At 41.6% G+C, this 17,594-nt stretch overlaps 1 protein-coding gene across 1 annotated transcript in view; it reads left to right on the top strand.

Moving 5' to 3' along the window:
* The window catches only part of RAB8B (RAB8B, member RAS oncogene family), a 37,597-nt gene extending 20,003 nt beyond the window's left edge, over positions 1-17,594 (top strand). Inside the window, exons 2-8 of the mRNA XM_083476033.1 lie at positions 3,636-3,696; positions 4,880-4,940; positions 6,845-6,922; positions 8,188-8,277; positions 10,295-10,360; positions 11,029-11,079; positions 13,642-17,594. Coding sequence (XP_083332159.1) covers positions 3,636-3,696; positions 4,880-4,940; positions 6,845-6,922; positions 8,188-8,277; positions 10,295-10,360; positions 11,029-11,079; positions 13,642-13,734 — 500 coding nt within the window. The 3' untranslated portion in view covers positions 13,735-17,594. The remainder of the gene's footprint in view (positions 1-3,635; positions 3,697-4,879; positions 4,941-6,844; positions 6,923-8,187; positions 8,278-10,294; positions 10,361-11,028; positions 11,080-13,641) is intronic.

The following is a 17,594-nucleotide window of genomic DNA, read 5'->3' as shown; positions in this document are numbered from 1 at the left end:
TGTCATAATTTTTGTAGAGTAGAGCCTAGTTCCTTAGGTGCATGGAATATTGTCCTTGTTGGCTGGTTATTATTAGTTTTATGTGTACACAAATCCAGAAAAGGTTTGCAAACTCTTATGATTCTCCTTCCTAAAATGGAAGAGTGCAGTAGGGCTGTCGTGTTTCTGTGCAGATATATACACTAGCATAATCCATTCAAAATACCAGTCATTAGTATCTTATTTTTCTTGAGATCCTAATTTAACATCTGAAGAGACAACGGCTTTCTGCAGTGGGGAAGATAATCCCATATCTTGATAGATCTATCTTTGATCTTGCTTAGCAGAAAAAGGCATCTGAGCAGTGTATTGCAAATGTCTTAAAATCTCATTAAATCTTGACTAGCCTGGCTTGATACAGCTTAATACCTGAAGCAGAAAATCTAAATCACAGCCCCTTTCATAATTAATACAAGACAGAAGCCTCTGGAAAATTCTACAATGGGGCTTATGTGGGAGGGAACTTCTAGGTTTTTGTGCAGCTTCCCATTCATTTCAGTTGTAGCTTGCACAGGAAAACTTGCCTGTGGATTCTGCTCTGTTTGTGTTTGGTCCAAATGTACCCTAAGTCTTCTGAAAGTGGCGTTCTCTTTACTTTGATTCTTGGTCAATTCACCTCTGCTTGGGCATAATGTTCCTCAGTAGCATTTTCCAGACTTCCGATACCTGAGGCAGACTGTTCAGCTGAGCAGAAACTGGAGGTACATTCACTCTTACACATGCACACGGAGAAGTTTAGTGTTCATAAGAGAGTCACCCACTCACTGTGTTTCTGTCAGCTGCTGTTCTGGGCATGACTCCTGATGTGAAAGGGATTTGCAGAGAGGAAATGGGTTAATTCTCAGGGTAGTTGAATTATATGGCATCCCTTCCTCATGAGTAGTTGCAGTATTTAATCATACCTGTTGCAGACAGAGCAGTGTTATCTGTCCTAGTGTAGGCAAGGCTAGAGTACTGGATCATGCAGAGACTTAGGAAACAGATGTCTTTGTAGGAAGGTACCTGGGCTTGCACAAGCCTTTTAGTTATTCTTTATCCTAATGGCATATCAGCAGTACTTCCATGGCACACAATTTACGAGTTAGCGACCAAAGCTTTCTCACACTAGTGGGGATGGGAAATGCAAAATATCTCTAGCTGCTGCCTGGCTAAACTCTGAAACCTCCTGTATCATGTTCTTCTGTGTAAAGTTCACTTTAGAAACACTTTATTTCATGCTTCATGCAACTTCTGCAGCAGGAAGCAGTCGGTCACCAGACCTGTGCTGTTGATGGGTGCAGCAGCTCACCACTTCCTGTTGCTGAAGTGAGGAAACAAAAGAAACGTCAGCGGGTGGCTCATTCTAGCCACTCATTAAAAGCTGCAAGTAGTTGTAAGACTTTCCATTGCTTCCATGAAGAGAGCGCGCGTGTGTGTGTGTGTGTGTGTGTGTGTGTAAAAAAAACAACCCATGAACCCTGTGTACATTTCTCAAATTTGAACAGGAATTTAGTTAGTGATTGCAACTGCTATGTTATGGCACACATTACATTTAGAGTAAGAGAATTTAGGGATTGCATATAATCTATGCACGCCAGATGTAGGCTTAAACATAAGCTTGTAGCACCAGTCCTTCCTATGGGATGGAATCCTTTCTGTGTGCAAGAGAAAGATGTTTTAAGCAGATAGTTCTTATCGCTAGGTTAAAAACAAGAACCCACTGACAGCATATGAATCAGTATGGCTGACTTGACACAACAACCCACCCATGCAAACAAAACTCACTCACAAAACTGTAGGCAGCCACCCATGCCCTGAGAGCCCCCCAACCTCTCTCAACACCAATGAAAATTAATTCAGTGGTACCTCGGGTTAAGAACTTAATTCATTCTGGAGGTCCGTTCTTAACCTGAAACTGTTCTTAACCTGAGGCACCACTTTAGCTAATGGGGCCTCCTGCTGCCGCCGCAGCACGATTTCTGTTCTCATCCTGAAGCAGAGTTCTTAACCTGAAGCACTATTTTTGGGTTAGCAGAGTCTGTAACCTGAAGCGTATGTAACCTGAAGCGTATGTAACCTGAGGTACCGCTGTATATTAGTTGTCAACAGCAAGTGGACTGCCAAGCCAAGTCTCAATTTGTCTAATTTAATTATCATTAAACTCTCACATGTGTTGCAATTTTGTGCTGATTACTGTGATGGCAGTGGTTGCTGTTTTGAGTATGTTTATGAAAGGCAGGATATAAGTTAAACACTCATAGATCAAGGGGAAAGCGTTCAGGACTTTACATATCAGTCAGGAGTTGTGGGAGGAAGAACACACAGGAAAAGGTGGAACTTAGCAACAGAAGTGAGCTGTTTTGAGTGAAATGTCATCTTTATTAGCAGAAGCCATGTCAAGACTCTTGTCTGATGTTAACTCTTCAGTTATATTTTTTGAAGTTAACTGCTCATTTTAGATCTTTCTGGAGCAGTCCAGGGCTCAGAAATTTATTCCATTGCAACAAAAGGAATACCGTGTTAGCTTCAGTCACAGTACAGAAAATGTCTATAGCTTATTCCATTTTCATTTTGCTATACTACACATTTTATCCCTAATACTGTTCAGTATTATTAAATGCAAGCTCTTCATGCCCTTGACAGATAAATTTGTACAATGGATTTTAACACTGGGAATTCTTTGGAACTGTTTGTTGAGAAGCGTTGATCACTTTAATTTGGGGGGGGGTAGGCAGAGAATAGTCTCCATGGATGCATTTGGGATAGGTTTAACTCTGGAGGTGGTTAGTCACTTCATGATGTGTAAAATGACTGCCTTTTGGATTCTGCATGACTAGAAAGCAAGACTGCTTAGACTTACATATGTAGCTTTAGGAAGCAGCCAGATCTGTTTCAGAGCCACTCTGCGTCTTTCCAGTTCTACTCATTATTCAGAACCAAATTAAACCTGTTAAAAACAAAGTTCTTCCCCCCCCCCCCATTCACTGTAATGGATATTTTTAAAAGAGCAATATAATCACCAGTTGCACAGAAGTGGATGAAATTTTGAGGAACCCATCCAGAGTGAATTAAGCCTGTCAAGTTGTAGGCACCTTTTACCTTTTTTTAAAAAATGAAATAGTTTTCTGCCAGATTTGGATGTCATTTGCAGGTATAGTCACCCCTTCTCAGGGGATGAAACCTGTTAAATTTCAGAATGATATCTGCAACAGACAGGTGGTGGGTGGAGTAGGAACCATAGGGTGGGGTGGGGGAGTCTATGGCTCTCCAGGAAAATCTGGGGCAGAGAAAATGTCATCACAATCCCCAGCAAGGAACAACAAGAGTCATTGGTAGGAGTGAACTTCTGTCTACCACCAAAGTAGGGTTACAGCTGCTTCTCCACAGAAGAGGCAGGAAAGTCCCATTGTGAAAGTGAAGTTCCACTCACACTTCTCCAGAGCCCAGCAAGTGTGAGACTGGAAGTCCTCTTTCATATAAAGTAACGCTGAGAATTCTAAACTTCAGTATTTACAGAGTTCTCTCTGCCTACCACGATGATAGACAATATCTAATTTGAGAGCAAAGCAGCAGAAACCTGCAGAATCCTAATTAACACAAATCTATCTTTCCCACAGGAATTGATTTTAAAATCAGAACAATAGAACTAGATGGGAAGAAAATCAAACTACAGATATGGTAAGTTTTTAAAAAATGCAACTTGCCTCTGGAGCTAGAGACTTCAGATCATGTTTGTAAATTTCACACTCCTAGTAAAATCACAGTGCCTTGAATGTGACAACCGGTGGCTGTAACATCTGGGTACTCCCAGTGATGACAGACAAACTTAGTTCCCTCCCAAGATTGTTAAAGAAGCATCCTGTATGTACTCAGCAGACAGCATGAAACGATCTCACACAATATAAAATCAGCTCCACTCGTCCATCATCCTAGCAAGAGAATGTAGAAGCTGAGATCACTGCACTTGGAATGGAAAGATTGCACTAATAAAACTACCATTTAATTAAATGCATACAGTTGGGGGAGATGGTGCACATGGATGAAAACCAAACTGTACATGTAAGGGCTGTACCTGGCATTAACTTCTATTAAAAATAAGCCTTGCTTCCAAATGTGTCAGGGATTTAACTATAAAGCTACTGTCTAGATCAGCCTTCAGCCTGGTGTTTTGCAGGTTGTACTGGCTAGGGCTGATGCAGGTTGTAGTTTGTAACACATGAAGGGGTTGGGAAAGGCTAATCTAGAACCTTCTTGCTTGTAAATACAGCTTGCATAACTTGTACTTTGAATGCAAATGTATTGAGAATGAGGCTGTAACATTTTGCTTAATTGTACTTGTCCAACGTAGAATGTAATTGCAAGGCTCTTGTAGAATTGTCACATTTATTTTTTAATTGTTCAGCCTGGACACTGAGATCCAGCGCCGAGGGCCTTCTGGTGGTTCCCTCATTGCGAGAAGTAAGGTTACAGGGAACCAGACAGAGGGCCTTCTCGGTAGTGGCGCCTGCCCTGTGGAACGCCCTCCCTTCAGATGTGAAGGAAATAAGCAGCTATCCTATCTTTAAAAGACATCTGAGGGCAGCCCTGTTTAGGGAAGTTTTTAATAATTAATGCTGTACTGTTTTTAACACTTGATTGGGAGCCGCCCAGACTGGCTGGGGAAACTCAGGCAGATGGGCGGGGTATAAATAATTAATAATAAGAAGAATTATTATTATTATTATTATTATTATTATTTTATTTATTATTATTAATTGAAAGGTCCTCATTAAGGGCATTGGTATTGGATGGGGGTGGGGTGTGAGCACTGAATTCCTCTCCAACCCCCCCCCCCATTTCTTACATCTGTTTTGGTTTACAGGGATACTGCTGGTCAGGAAAGATTCCGCACCATTACAACTGCCTACTACAGAGGAGCCATGGTCAGTGCTCTTTTTCATGCATAGTTTTTCAACTGTTATAAAAAGATATCAGCATCTCACTTTTGATTATCAAGTATATACTGTTGAAGATAAATATTTGGCCTTGCTTGACAGAAGAGCTGTTTCGTGTATCTGTCTTCTAAAATCCTGTTTCCAAACATCATGATGGGAGCAGTTTTTCACAGAAGATTTTATATTTTGGACCAGAGCTCTCCAAACTCTTCATGTTGGTGACAGACCTTATTTAGACATGCATCATTTTTGTGACACAGTATTTCAGTTTTACTAGCAAACTAACCCCTTTTCAGCCCTGGGAGGAGCACGGGGAGCATTCGTGCACATACCTACGCACTGCAGCCAACATACCAACGTGTTTGTAAAGCTGTGTTTTAATCCAACACCCAGCACCCACCCAGTCTTAAAAATTCAGATATATAAGCTAATTGCCAAATGACACCCTAAACCTAGGTTATAGTCGCCACAACAGAATGTATAGGCACTATGTGGGGGGGATAAAATTATTATTGTTATTATTGTCGTCATCATCATCATCATTTCTATACCACTTTATATTTTAAACAAAAGATCTCAAAGCAGTTTACAGCACAATAAAACATCAAATAAAACTATCCAGAATAAAACAAATTAAAGCTTCAAGAAAAATATTTCAGATCCTTCTCAAAGTGGCATTTTGTTTGCCCCATACATATTTACCTACTCAATTTTTATAGCTGCCCCATAGCAGAAGTATTCTAGAAAGCCAGTGTGGTGTAGTGGTTAGAGTGTCAGACCAGGACCTGGAAGATCAGGGTTCAAATACCCAGAGTCATGAAGCTCACTTGGTGACCTTGGGCCAGTCACAGCCTCTTAACCTCTCTCACAGGGTCATTGTAGGGATTAACTGAGGAGGGGATGAATCATGTGCTCCTTGGAGAAAAAGGTGGGATATACATGCAATAAATAAGCTATTCTGCTTACCTACCGTATTTTTCGCTCCATAAGACGCACCAGACCATAAGGCGCACCTTGTTTTGGGAGGAGGAAAACAAGAAAAATTATTCTGAATCACAGCGATCTGAATCACTGCATAGCGATCCCTCTTGCTGTCCTGGCTTATGGGATAGCCACGAGCAGCCTCTCCCAGGCAGCGGGATGAAGGCTCCTTCTGCCCGAAGAGGCTGTGCGTAGCTAAGGCAGAAGCCAGGACAGGCGTGTCGCTGAAGGGGCGCTGCGCAGTTCTCCCTCTCTGCGCAGCACCTCTCCTTCGCAGGAGAGGCGCTGCGCAGAGAGGGAGAACTGCGCAGCGCCCCTTCAGTGAAGCTGGAGAAGGAACAGAAGGAGACCCTTCTGTTCCTCCTCTGGCTTCCAGGACAGGCGCGTTGCTGGAGAGGTGCTGCACAGAGAGGGAGAGCTGCGCAGCGCCCCTTCATCGAAGCGGGAGAAGGAACAGAAGGGGCTCCGTTCCTCCTCCCGCTTCGCTGAAGGGGCGCTGCGCAGCTCTGCTTCTCTGCGCAGTGCCATTTGCTCCATAAGACGCACTCGCATTTCCCCTTACTTTTTAGGAGGAAAAAAAGTGTGTCTTATGGAGCGAAAAATATGGTACTTAAGAAAGCTGGAGGGGTCAGCCAGATGGAGATGTCAGATGCCAACCTGGCATCCAAGGATCTCCACATGGTCACAGTTGGACCCATGCCAGTCGCAAAATGCGCCTGGCATCTGAGGAATTTCTATCACTGCTCCCATCATCCCTGTTGGCTTCAGAATACAACTGGAAATTGTTCCTGGTTGTAGGTTTTTCCCTTAGTATCTGGTTGAGCACTGTGAGAACCGGATGCTAAACTTGGTGGGCCTTTGGCTTGAATCCAGCAGCCAAGCACTTACGTTCTTATTCTGTTTTTTTGTAGGGTATTATGCTGGTTTATGATATCACAAATGAGAAGTCCTTCGACAACATTAAAAACTGGATAAGAAACATAGAAGAGGTATGTGTCTACAAGGGAACAACCAGCTTTGAGTGCTAGCTCAAATTTCACCAACATCATCTCTTAAATTGCACAGTGATCAGGACGGCTGCTGCCATGTCAGTGGGAAGTGGGGGCAAAGTGACTTTGATTCACTGGTAGGATTCAAGTGAAATGTTTTTACAGGATATCAGGTAAATCCACACACAAAAAGTGGTGAAGGGAAGAATAAATTGATTCTGACTGCTTTCTTTGGGCAGTATTAGATGAGGGTAAGGGTATCCTGAGCACAATTCAAAGTGCTGGTGTTGACCTTTAAAGCCCTAAACGGCCTCGGCCCAGTATACCTGAAGGAGCGTCTCCACCCTCATCGTTCTGCCCGGATGCTGAGGTCCAGCACCGAGGGCCTTCTGGCGGTTCCCTCATTGCGAGAAACAAAGCTACAGGGAACCAGGCAGAGGGCCTTCTCGGTAGTAGCACCCGCCCTGTGGAACGCCCTCCCATCAGATGTCAAAACGATAAACAACTACCTGACATTCAGAAGACATCTTAAGGCAGCCCTGTTCAGGGAAGTTTTTAATGTATGATATTTTAGTGTTTTTTTGGTTTCTATGGAAGCCACCCAGAGTGGCTGGGGAAACCCAGCCAGATGGGCGGGGTACAAATAATAAATTATTATTATTATTATTATTATTATTATTATTATTATTATTATTATTATTATTATTATTATTATCCCCCGCACCCCGATGGAATAGAGATGAAACAAGAACTTGGTAATAAAAATGTAATGGTGTATATTGGTATATATTGGTGTATAAAGGTGTATATTGATGGTCTATCTACTCTTGAGCATACATGGTTGGATAATATTTTAATTTTTATGTTTGAATAATGGCTCTTAGAGATCCCTTTCTAGTTGTTGAGCATTTTGTTAAGCTCAGGGCTAAACTTTTATTTATTTTCTCACATAGCTGAAGCTTTTTTACCACGTGGTGCTTATTTAACCACCAGCATGAGGCCCTGCATTTTGACACAGTCCTTGCTCTGTAAAATGAAGCAATGAAAGCTTAAAAGGACAGAGTTAAAGGAAGAGGTGGTGTCTCAAAAGATGAATTAATCAGACAATTCTTCATGAGCAAAAGATAGCTAGTTTTATTCTGATATAATTAAAAATGTGTGAATTTGTGCTTTGTGTTGCCTCTGAATAGCTTAGTTCTTGTTATGTATCTGACATATCAAGATTTTGTGACTTGGCTGTTTTTGCTGTTTCTCCCTCTGTTCAGCATGCATCTTCAGATGTAGAAAGAATGATCCTGGGTAATAAATGTGATATGAATGAGAAAAGACAAGTTTCAAAAGAAAAAGGAGAAAAGGTAAATCTAGTTTGATCAGAACTCTCTGGATATTTTTTCACCTTCCTGACCTGATGCCCTTTTCTTTCTTGCACCCATTTTCATTTTGAGGCAATGAGTGATGCAGAAGCAAAGTGTTCTCAATACTTTGATTTGGGGATGGTCTCTGAGCAAGCGGGTGGCGCTGTGGTCTAAACCACTGGGCCTCTTGGGCTTGCTGATTGGAAGGTTGACTGTTTGAATCCATGCAACGGGGTGAGCTTCTGTTGCTCTGTCCCAGCTTCTGCCAACCTAGCAGTTTGAAAGCATGCAAGTAGATAAATAGGTACCGCTGTGGCAGGAAGGTTAAAGGCATTTCCATGTGCTCTGGCACTCATCACGGTGTCCCATTGCACCAGAAGCAGTTTAGTCATGCTAGCCAGAAAGCTGTCTGTGGACAAATGCTGGCTCCCTTGGCCTGAAAAGTGAGATGAGTGCCACAACCCCACAGTCGCCTTTGACTGAACTTAACTGTCCAGTGGTCCTTTACCTTTCTTTTTTCTTTTTTACCCTTGAGTTCCTTGAGACAGCAATTTTCCTTGAGCATCTCAGAATCAACATTACCGAGATGAAATATTCATGATAGGACTGTAGGTCATAATATGCTAACCATCAAGTTCATCAAGTAGACAAGCTTAAATCACAGGAGTTTAAATACCCAAGACTAAAGACCTGGCAACACAGATAACAAGCAAAAGATTCAGGACATGAGCCCCTTGAAAGCCCCACGACCATGGCAGGCTGGACACTCATTAATTTTAATTCTTACTTTGTGAATAGACAACAGTTTTAAAGGTGCCAGTTGAAATCAACAGTATGTTCTCAACCCTTATGTCCTGGACCAGTTTTGATTCTGTTTAGTTTTAGCATTAAAACTCAAAACGTTGAGGTTTGCCTAATGCAGGCTTGAAAACTAACTTCAAGGACTCATTAAAGTAGACTTCAAAACCAGTGCAAGCCTTTAACATTCTGTTCAGATCTTAATCTGAATTGAAAGGAATGCCCCATCTCTGCCATTTGGTTCTGTGGGAAAGGGTGGAAACAGACATTTCCTGTGGTGTGTAACTTGGGGAGGGTAATTTGGCACCCCAGCCCCAATTCCGCCCATTCCATCCCTCTCCCCTTGGAGTTAATGGAGTAAAGCTATGATGGAAAGGGGCAGGGAGGGAACATCTTACAAACCAGTTCAATGGAAGGAAGCTGCTCTGTTAGATTGCTGGGGTGGAAGGAATAGGGGTGGAATTCTGCAGGTGATGGGCAAGAGAAGACAGTTTTCCAGTACCACAATTTGGCTCAGTTATTCAGGTTTTTCCAATTACTCAGGTAATTTCCAGTTTTAATTCTAGAGCTTCAATCATTTCTAAGAACCCTTAACTGGTGTAAAACACCATTTGGTGTTGCTTGCTATACTGGATAGTATGCTAGCATCTTGGCATATTTTAGCTTTTCAAAATCAATGAAAATGAAAAATATAACCCAGCAGGTAACAAGTAAATGCAGAGGCTGCATTCCAGAGGGACACATGGTGCCTCCTCTGTGCCCACGGGATGCTTCAGTCCATTCCAGCGCTGGTGCCCAAATGTATTCCAAGAGGTGAGGCCACCTAAAGGGAAAATGAGCCTGTTTTTGCATCATCTACATGGACCTTTTGCACATTGGCCCCTTTGGATTCCAGTGGAAGAATGTCAGCTTGGAGGTGATAGAGATGGCATTGACTTAGCCATACATTCTGCTTTTTGCTTTTTATCATGCTGTGGTATAGTTGGGCAGTTAGAAATATGCTGAAAATCCACTTTTTAAAACACTAATGAGTTCTTATTAACACTTTTGCAGTTAGCTGTTGTTGAAATCAAACCTTTATTAGGCATTATGCAAATAAAAACCATAAAAGAGAAAATAACATGTAAAGGCCTTGAAATATATATAAAAAAGGCAGCAGTTGGCTACATACATATATATATATATACATATAGAATCAGTGGTTTTCCTTATTTTGCAGTTAGCAATTGATTATGGAATCAAATTTCTGGAGACAAGTGCAAAATCAAGCATAAACGTGGAAGAGGTAAGAGTAGCTACTAACAACCTGGTGAACACCTAGTGGTTAAAATATTTTCTAATGTTGTGTTATAGATGCATTAAACAAAGTCCTATGCTTACACAGATGCTCTTGTGTGGTCTTCTGGGGTGGGGTTCAAATCTTAGTTTGACTTGCTAGCCAGGGATTATTTGTATGGCCACTAACGCCTTGCTGAGTACTCTGGGGAAGCAGCATGAGTCCTTTGTCCCTCTTTTGCAGTGCTTCCATGGGCATGGGGAAAAGTGGGAATCAGTTATGTGATAAAGCACATGCTTTGCTGCATGCAAATGGGCCCAGGTTCAATCCCAGGCATTTCCAGCAAAGAAGATCAGGTAGCAGGTGATAAGAGAGACCCTTTCAGACCCAGAGAAGAACTGTTTGAGCCAAGACCATAGTATTAAATGGGAGTGCTCAGGGGAGTCCATAAAAGAGTGCTTTTACTTTGAGGCATGTTGAAGTCTCAAAGATCCCTTTTAGAAGCCAGTTCCTATAAGACCCAAAGTTTAATGGGACAAAGATTTTTCAACTCCAATAAAGGAATTACTGTACTTTTCATTTTTTAAAAAAGTGCTTTGCACTCTTAAATGCATAAGATGTGATTATTCATTTGTGGGGTGGGTTTCTTACTACTCTCCCTTTTTCCTTGATTCTAGGCTTTCTTCACCCTTGCACGGGATATCATGACAAAACTCAACAAAAAAATGGTTTGTTTCTCTCATTATTTGTATATCATAATTAGTATATTTTCTACCAAATTCTGAGATTCAGAGTGGTGTTCAACTATGTTTTACTGTGAGTCGACCCATTCAAATTAATGAATATGGCTAAGTAAGGCTTATTAATTTCAGTTGGTCTGCTTTGAGTAAGAAACTTAGTTTTACCAGGCAATAGTAGCCAGCAAAATTTTTGTATTTTCAAACATACCTCTCTTCTCCAAAGAGGTGGGATCTTGTCTGTGATATGCTGAGCTTGGGAGGTGCTGGGGGCTCCTGTGAACCTGAACCCAGCAGTGACAAGCTCCCATCTTCCTCAGTCTGGAGCTGAGATAGAGACTGGTCCTTGTTGGGCTCATCTTCACTCTGGCCAGATGCTTCCTTTCATGGCGAATCCTTGACTTTGTGGAGGAAGGAACTCCTTGATCAATCTAATGCTTTTTGTTTCATTCGGAACTGGAAACAACATTATAGCATAGAACAAACTCAAAACAAAGGAAGTTCTTACCATTGTTTTGTGCACATTTTGAACAAATTATGTATGTAGTGTGCCAATGTTGCACATGGCAGTGGGAATATGAAGATTACATTCCTTTCCATATGCTCAAAAGCAACATTCTGCACAGTTTCTTCTCAAGGTCTGCAGTTAGGAGGCCCCTAGCCAAACATTTGTAAAGCTTGGAACTGGCCTGCAATGGTACTAGAGCTGATCTGGTGACATCCCACAGGTATTTTGTTTAACCTTTTGGCTTTCCACATCTAAATGGCTGCAGCTTGTCTTCCTTAGAGGAATCTCTTAAGTGCCAGTGAGTTTGCATTTGTGTCTTTAAGATGCAAGTCAGGCACCACAATCTGAAGAAGCCCTGATTCCTTCCTCCACCCCCACAGTGTAATATAAAAGATGTGCCACAACATTTGCTTTTTTAATGGGAACTTGTGCACACATCTTCATGAGGCCTTTCCATTAAGTAGTGGGCTCAGCCTTGCCATTAAGACATTAGATCTCAGGTGCATTAGAGGTGGCAAAATAGAGCATGCAGGTCTGAACCCTTGCACCATCCTCCAGGAAATACTCCTGCACAAGCCTTGCTGAAACACGTGGGGAAGGTGCAAGAAAACAGAAGTATGTAGTTCCCATTTCTTTGAAAGAGGTCTGCTCAGGAGAGTTTCCTGCCACATTGTGATCTGTTAAAATCAGGTGCAGTGCTCTTTGAATTTTCCATTAGATAGCCCCCCAACTGCTTCACTTGTCTTGTACTGCAAAGGGATGCAATTTTGCTCCTGTTTGTTTTCAAAACCACCCAGTAAGCTAGATTCCCTCCCACAGGGGAAAGAGGCCCCAGTTGTCCTGCTCAGGGATTGTCCCATTTGGAATAAGGTTTTCTCACTTGACATGGACCTGCCTTTGCTTCCTGTGCTACCTTGATTGTACTGACAGCCAAAGACCCACTTACTTATCTGTCCTTTGAGGAAACTTGAACATGTCTGATCAGTCATTATTCCTAGTTTGCTGCACTGTGAATTCTGAATTAATTTGTATGATGTTTTAAGGCCTTTTTTGTATTTTTTGGCTTGTCTGTCTTCCACCCTAATCTGCTAAGGGAGGAAGGCCAGGATTTAAATGTAGTGACATAAAGAAAGCAAGGCTGTCCTGTGTAGTGTCCATGTACAGGAGGCATAATCAAGCTGAATCCTCTCTATCATGAACTTTAGGAATGGAATTTGCACATGATTCTGTTGCTGCTCTTTTGCAAAGCTCCTTTTCACTAAAGTGAGGCAGGCGTATTCATTCTTTCATGATTTCCCAAATGCCCAGTAGCTGAATCAAAATTGTGGACTCTTACACCTGAAGAGGTTCTGAGCACCCACACACACCCTGGTGTCTGCATGAGTTTCTGTTCTGGGCATAACGTCAGCAAGCACGGAACAGTGACTCATGCAGGGCTGCAACGGGAATCCACCTCTGAGGGCAGGTAACTACTGCAACTCTGTATAAGTTGTGATTAAATGCTCCAGATAGGGCAGAATTACAAAGCCTAAGCAGAGGAGGAGGCATTATTAGAGCAGTGAGGCGTATAGAACAGGGCAGTCCAATGCATGGCCCTCAATACCTTTTTTAGTGACCCTCACCAGCATTTGATGCCTCTTACACACACACACACACACACACACACACACACACACACACACACACACTGCTGCCCTTGTGCTGCCTCCCCAAAGTTGGTAAAAGAGAAGCTGGGTTTTGGGAAGGAGGCATGTGGGCTCTAGACCCTGACAGAGCCTGGCGCCTCGCTTAGCTGGCTTTGAGAAGGCAGCGTGAGAGCTGGGAGGGGAGTGTCAAATTTTCCAAAGCACTCTTCTGTGCCCTGTGTGGGGTCAGCTGCTTGACCTCTTGTTTTGAGTACACAATCGTACAGTGTATGATTTATGTACTAGTTTTTCATTGGATTTGAGTTTTGTTTGGAGGGGAGGCAAAAAAAATCCAAAGGGTTTGTTCATTCTGCGACAATAATGCACCTTAAATCTTCTTCTTCTTATGTCTCTCCTTAGAATGACAACAGTTCAGCAGGTGCAGGTGGACCAGTGAAAATAATGGAAAACAGATCAAAGAAGAGCAGCTTCTTTCGATGCACACTGCTTTGATGAACTCCTAATAATAGACTGCAGCATACCTAGAGAGAGAGAAAACCCTTTTCCTGCTTCTCTGAAAGCACAGGCTCACCTGGCCTCAGAGCTGTTACCACCAGGCTGCTGCTGAGAGCTCTGTTTGAATGTAGAGTGTGCTAAACCAAGAGAGAAAAGGATTTTGGTTCGCTCTGCTTCTCAGCAAGTCGGGCTCCCTCTTCTCAAACACGGAAGCTGTGAAGTTGAGAGACACATGTGCAGGAGCTAAATCTTCTTTATTACTTTGTTTCACTGCCTGCTTCAAAAGCTGCTAAGTTTTTCTTTGCACACTCATATTTGCCCTCTGTTGCCTGCTAGAGCACAGTCTTAACACTTGTCTTTGCACAGCTTTCTTTCTTTTTGTTCTGGTAAGCATTCCCTAGCATTTCACCCAGCTGTAGTATAAAGGGATCAGATTGGGTCCCATACTGAATACAGAGGGCATGGCCGTAGATGCAGCACCCATGCTCAGAGGGTCACCATAGAGCCAATAGAATTCTGCCTACAATTATTCATGGGCATCACAAGAGGCCCTTGGAGCTCTGTGTGCTTCCTGTATCCCCAGCCAGATGCCCTCCTCAACTCAGTGTAATTTACTTGTTCTCTGTCAAGGCAAAAGGGAGGGCTAGATGGCATGTAGGCGTAGACCTCCCATCAACACTGTGGCTCCTCATACTGCCTTGTGTACTTAATAAGAAGGGGCAGGAGGGCTGAAAGCCCCGCACCTGGTGGCCTGAATATGGCCCTAGTATTTTTCTCAGGCATAGAAATATGTCTGCAACATAAATGTGGTTTTGTAGCCTGGTGTTGGAAAGCTTAACACCCCCGGCACTTACAATTTCTATTTGGGCTTGCCACTTTTGTTTGACAATACACAGATCTGTTTATATAGAAACGAACTTTTTTTCTGAATGTATGGTGTTGAATTTCTATGTACAGAAGGTGTACTGGAACCACTTACAGTATCTCTTACATCAATCCAATTTCACTTCTATTTCATGCTGTATTCAGTTGAACTGGAAGGCACTCAGTTCTCTCTTGAATGCAACTATTCCTGTATATAAAGGTTCCTGTTTCAGCCTGTTGAATATTAATAGAAAAAGCACACACAACATGTGTAACTATCCCCTCTAGCTTTCAGTACCTTTTTCAAAAAGCATAGTCACTGTCCTCCTGATAATGACCTTCCATGAATCTTGAGGCAACTGGTGTTGGTTCAGACATTTAGAACAGATATAAACTTAGCTGCCTTTCTCATTTAACTGAGACTCCCATACCAGCCTATTTCACCACTATTTAAATTATTTATAAGATGTTGAGTTACTTTAAATACAGGTGCTTTAGTTCTATTGATGTGCCAAACATGGACCTTTGTAAGTTAAAACTTATCTCAACACAACCTTGATGACACCCCAGCTCCATGAGCTGCTGTTGTGAAACATGTCCCATTAGCTAGCCAAATAGGCACACAACGTTGCATCGTTTTCGAGGGTCAAATGTCAATATAATTCTAAGCATATCTTGCGTCATTCAAGGTGAATAGGTTGGCCACTGGCACTCTGTAACATAACATTGGTTGAGCGGGTTAGAAAAAACATTCCTGTGGAGTTGTGAATTTTTGCACACTCTTCCTGCCCCTCTGTTTATAATCCTAACAATATTGCTCCAATTACCTCTTGGATTGCAGCATCTGGGTTGATGCATGGAAAGAGGAGTGTATCCAACAGGAATATTAAACAGCAAAACACAAATATGTCTGATTGCTGTGGGTCCCATGCTTGGACTAAAGTGTTGTGGTTCTTGCTTTATAACACAAAGTGCTTTTTTGGGGGGCAAGTGTGACTCCACCCACAATGAATGTCCATCTTTTTTCCACATCTGACTTCTTTGTATTGTAATCTGTATCTCAGGGGGTTTGTCTGAAAGCCAAAACTGACAAGTTCTGTGGTTCCTTTTGGCAGATTTTCTTTGCTTATGTTTCCTCTTCGTTGGCATCATACTTCACATCTTGGTTCTATGTACGAACATTTAGTCTCTATGAACTTCCCTTTGAGAGAGCCTGTAACTAGTTGAATTTATATAAAGTGCTTCTTGAAGCAGCAGCAAATTGGGGTATCTACTCTGTTTTATTTTAAAAAATATCTTGCTATTTTCTTACTTCTAGCTGTGCTAAAATGTACATAATTTGAGTAAGACCATAGGAAATTCACTTTAAGATTGGTGTAAGGATGCCACACACAGTTCATTTTCCCTCATTGTTAATATTGTTAATATTTAGTTTTATCCTGTCAAAATATTAGTGACAGAATAGTCTGTTCCCTACTGAAGTTCTGAAAATATTTGTTTCATACGGAAACAACTTTAGTCTTAAGGAAATGTTGGTATAGCCTATGCAGCAGTATTAAGTGCTATGGCTGCACTTCAAACTTTTCATAATGGTTGATTTAGCCCATTTTTCTACAAATAATATGCCTTGTCGAACTGCATTTTACAGTGTAAATCAACTGACTGTCCACGTCAACTTATTTCCTCGAGTGCTCGAGGCAAACAGGCAAACTATGATGGTATGGGACTGCCTTTGCCTTCATTGCTTGGTGCAAACATTTCTTGCCCCAGAACAAGTCTTGTGTTGGGTGTTAACCCTGAAAAAGACAACATTCTTCCATTTAGCTAATAGTTGGTTTAGATTCCCCAACTGTTGTCTTTTCTTCATGATACAACACATTTAGCCTTGCTCTGCAGAACTCACCCATTTAAATGAAGGGTAAACCTTGATACGCTTTCCAGAGCAGAAAGCATACACTCTCTTTCCATTCTTAGTTTTTTGTCGTTTACTACTGACTTTCTAAAAAGAGAGTGCAATTTTAAAACATTCATCTGTGCTTAGCTAAACTTGTTGATCCATCAAAGCATTGTGTCTCCTCCAGTTGACATTTTATAGCTTAAATGCTTGGTTTTAAGTTTCATACATCTGGTTAGACTTGGATTCCTGTGTGGCATATGAAATATAATCTCTTTTTGAACTTGGTGTTCTCTCTGTACCATACTTGTAAAATACTTGCTAGCCTTTTTTGAGAAGTGTTGTTTTTTTAAATAAATGGGGTATTTGCCTGTCCCAAGTGCATTCCCACTTCTCACTTACTTGCAAATTCAATGAATAAAGTCCATTAATTCTGCTAGCCAAAATGGATGTTGTGTTAGACTTTTTTAAATTCTGTCATCAACTTGGTCTGTAACAACTTGAGAGGCTTGTGACAGTAGATTAATGTGCAAACGTGTTTGGTAATTATGGAAAGGCTTGATTTAGAGTGAGTGCAATATTTGTAAGGCTAAAGACTGAAGGGGCTAACAGTAAGTCTGGTGTCACCATATTCTAGTCCTATGCCTTTCATTTTAAAATACAGGGCTTCTTAGATAAGTTTCCCTAGCTTCTGGGGAATTTGTAGTGTGTTCCTATGGCCTTACAAATATATTTTTCTGCCCAAATATCATGTTTCTCCCTTGAACTTAACAGTTTTAATGAGACATACTAAATTCTGAGAAATAAAGCATGATCCGGAAGAGCCTAATCCTAAGTTTTACATAATTATTCTGCCACGTGTGAAGCACATTTTATCAATACTCCAAAAGCATAAGGTGGAAAAGCTCCGGCAGATAATGTGAACTTGTCATGTGGTTAACTTGTAAACTTAATCATTAACTGTGTATTGATACTGTGTACAAAAAAAGGGGGGGAGGGGTATTATTTCAAGTGAACTCTTTTATAACTATGTGCGTCTCAAATAAAATTACATAATTAAATGTTAAGTTTTTATGAAATATACAGTGTGATCAAACAA

This window comes from Podarcis liolepis (genome assembly GCF_965112155.1).
Source record: "Podarcis liolepis genome assembly, chromosome: 14".
NCBI lineage: Eukaryota > Metazoa > Chordata > Lepidosauria > Squamata > Lacertidae > Podarcis > Podarcis liolepis.
Note: the sequence above shows the minus strand (reverse complement) of the source record. Positions and strands in the feature narration are given on the sequence as shown.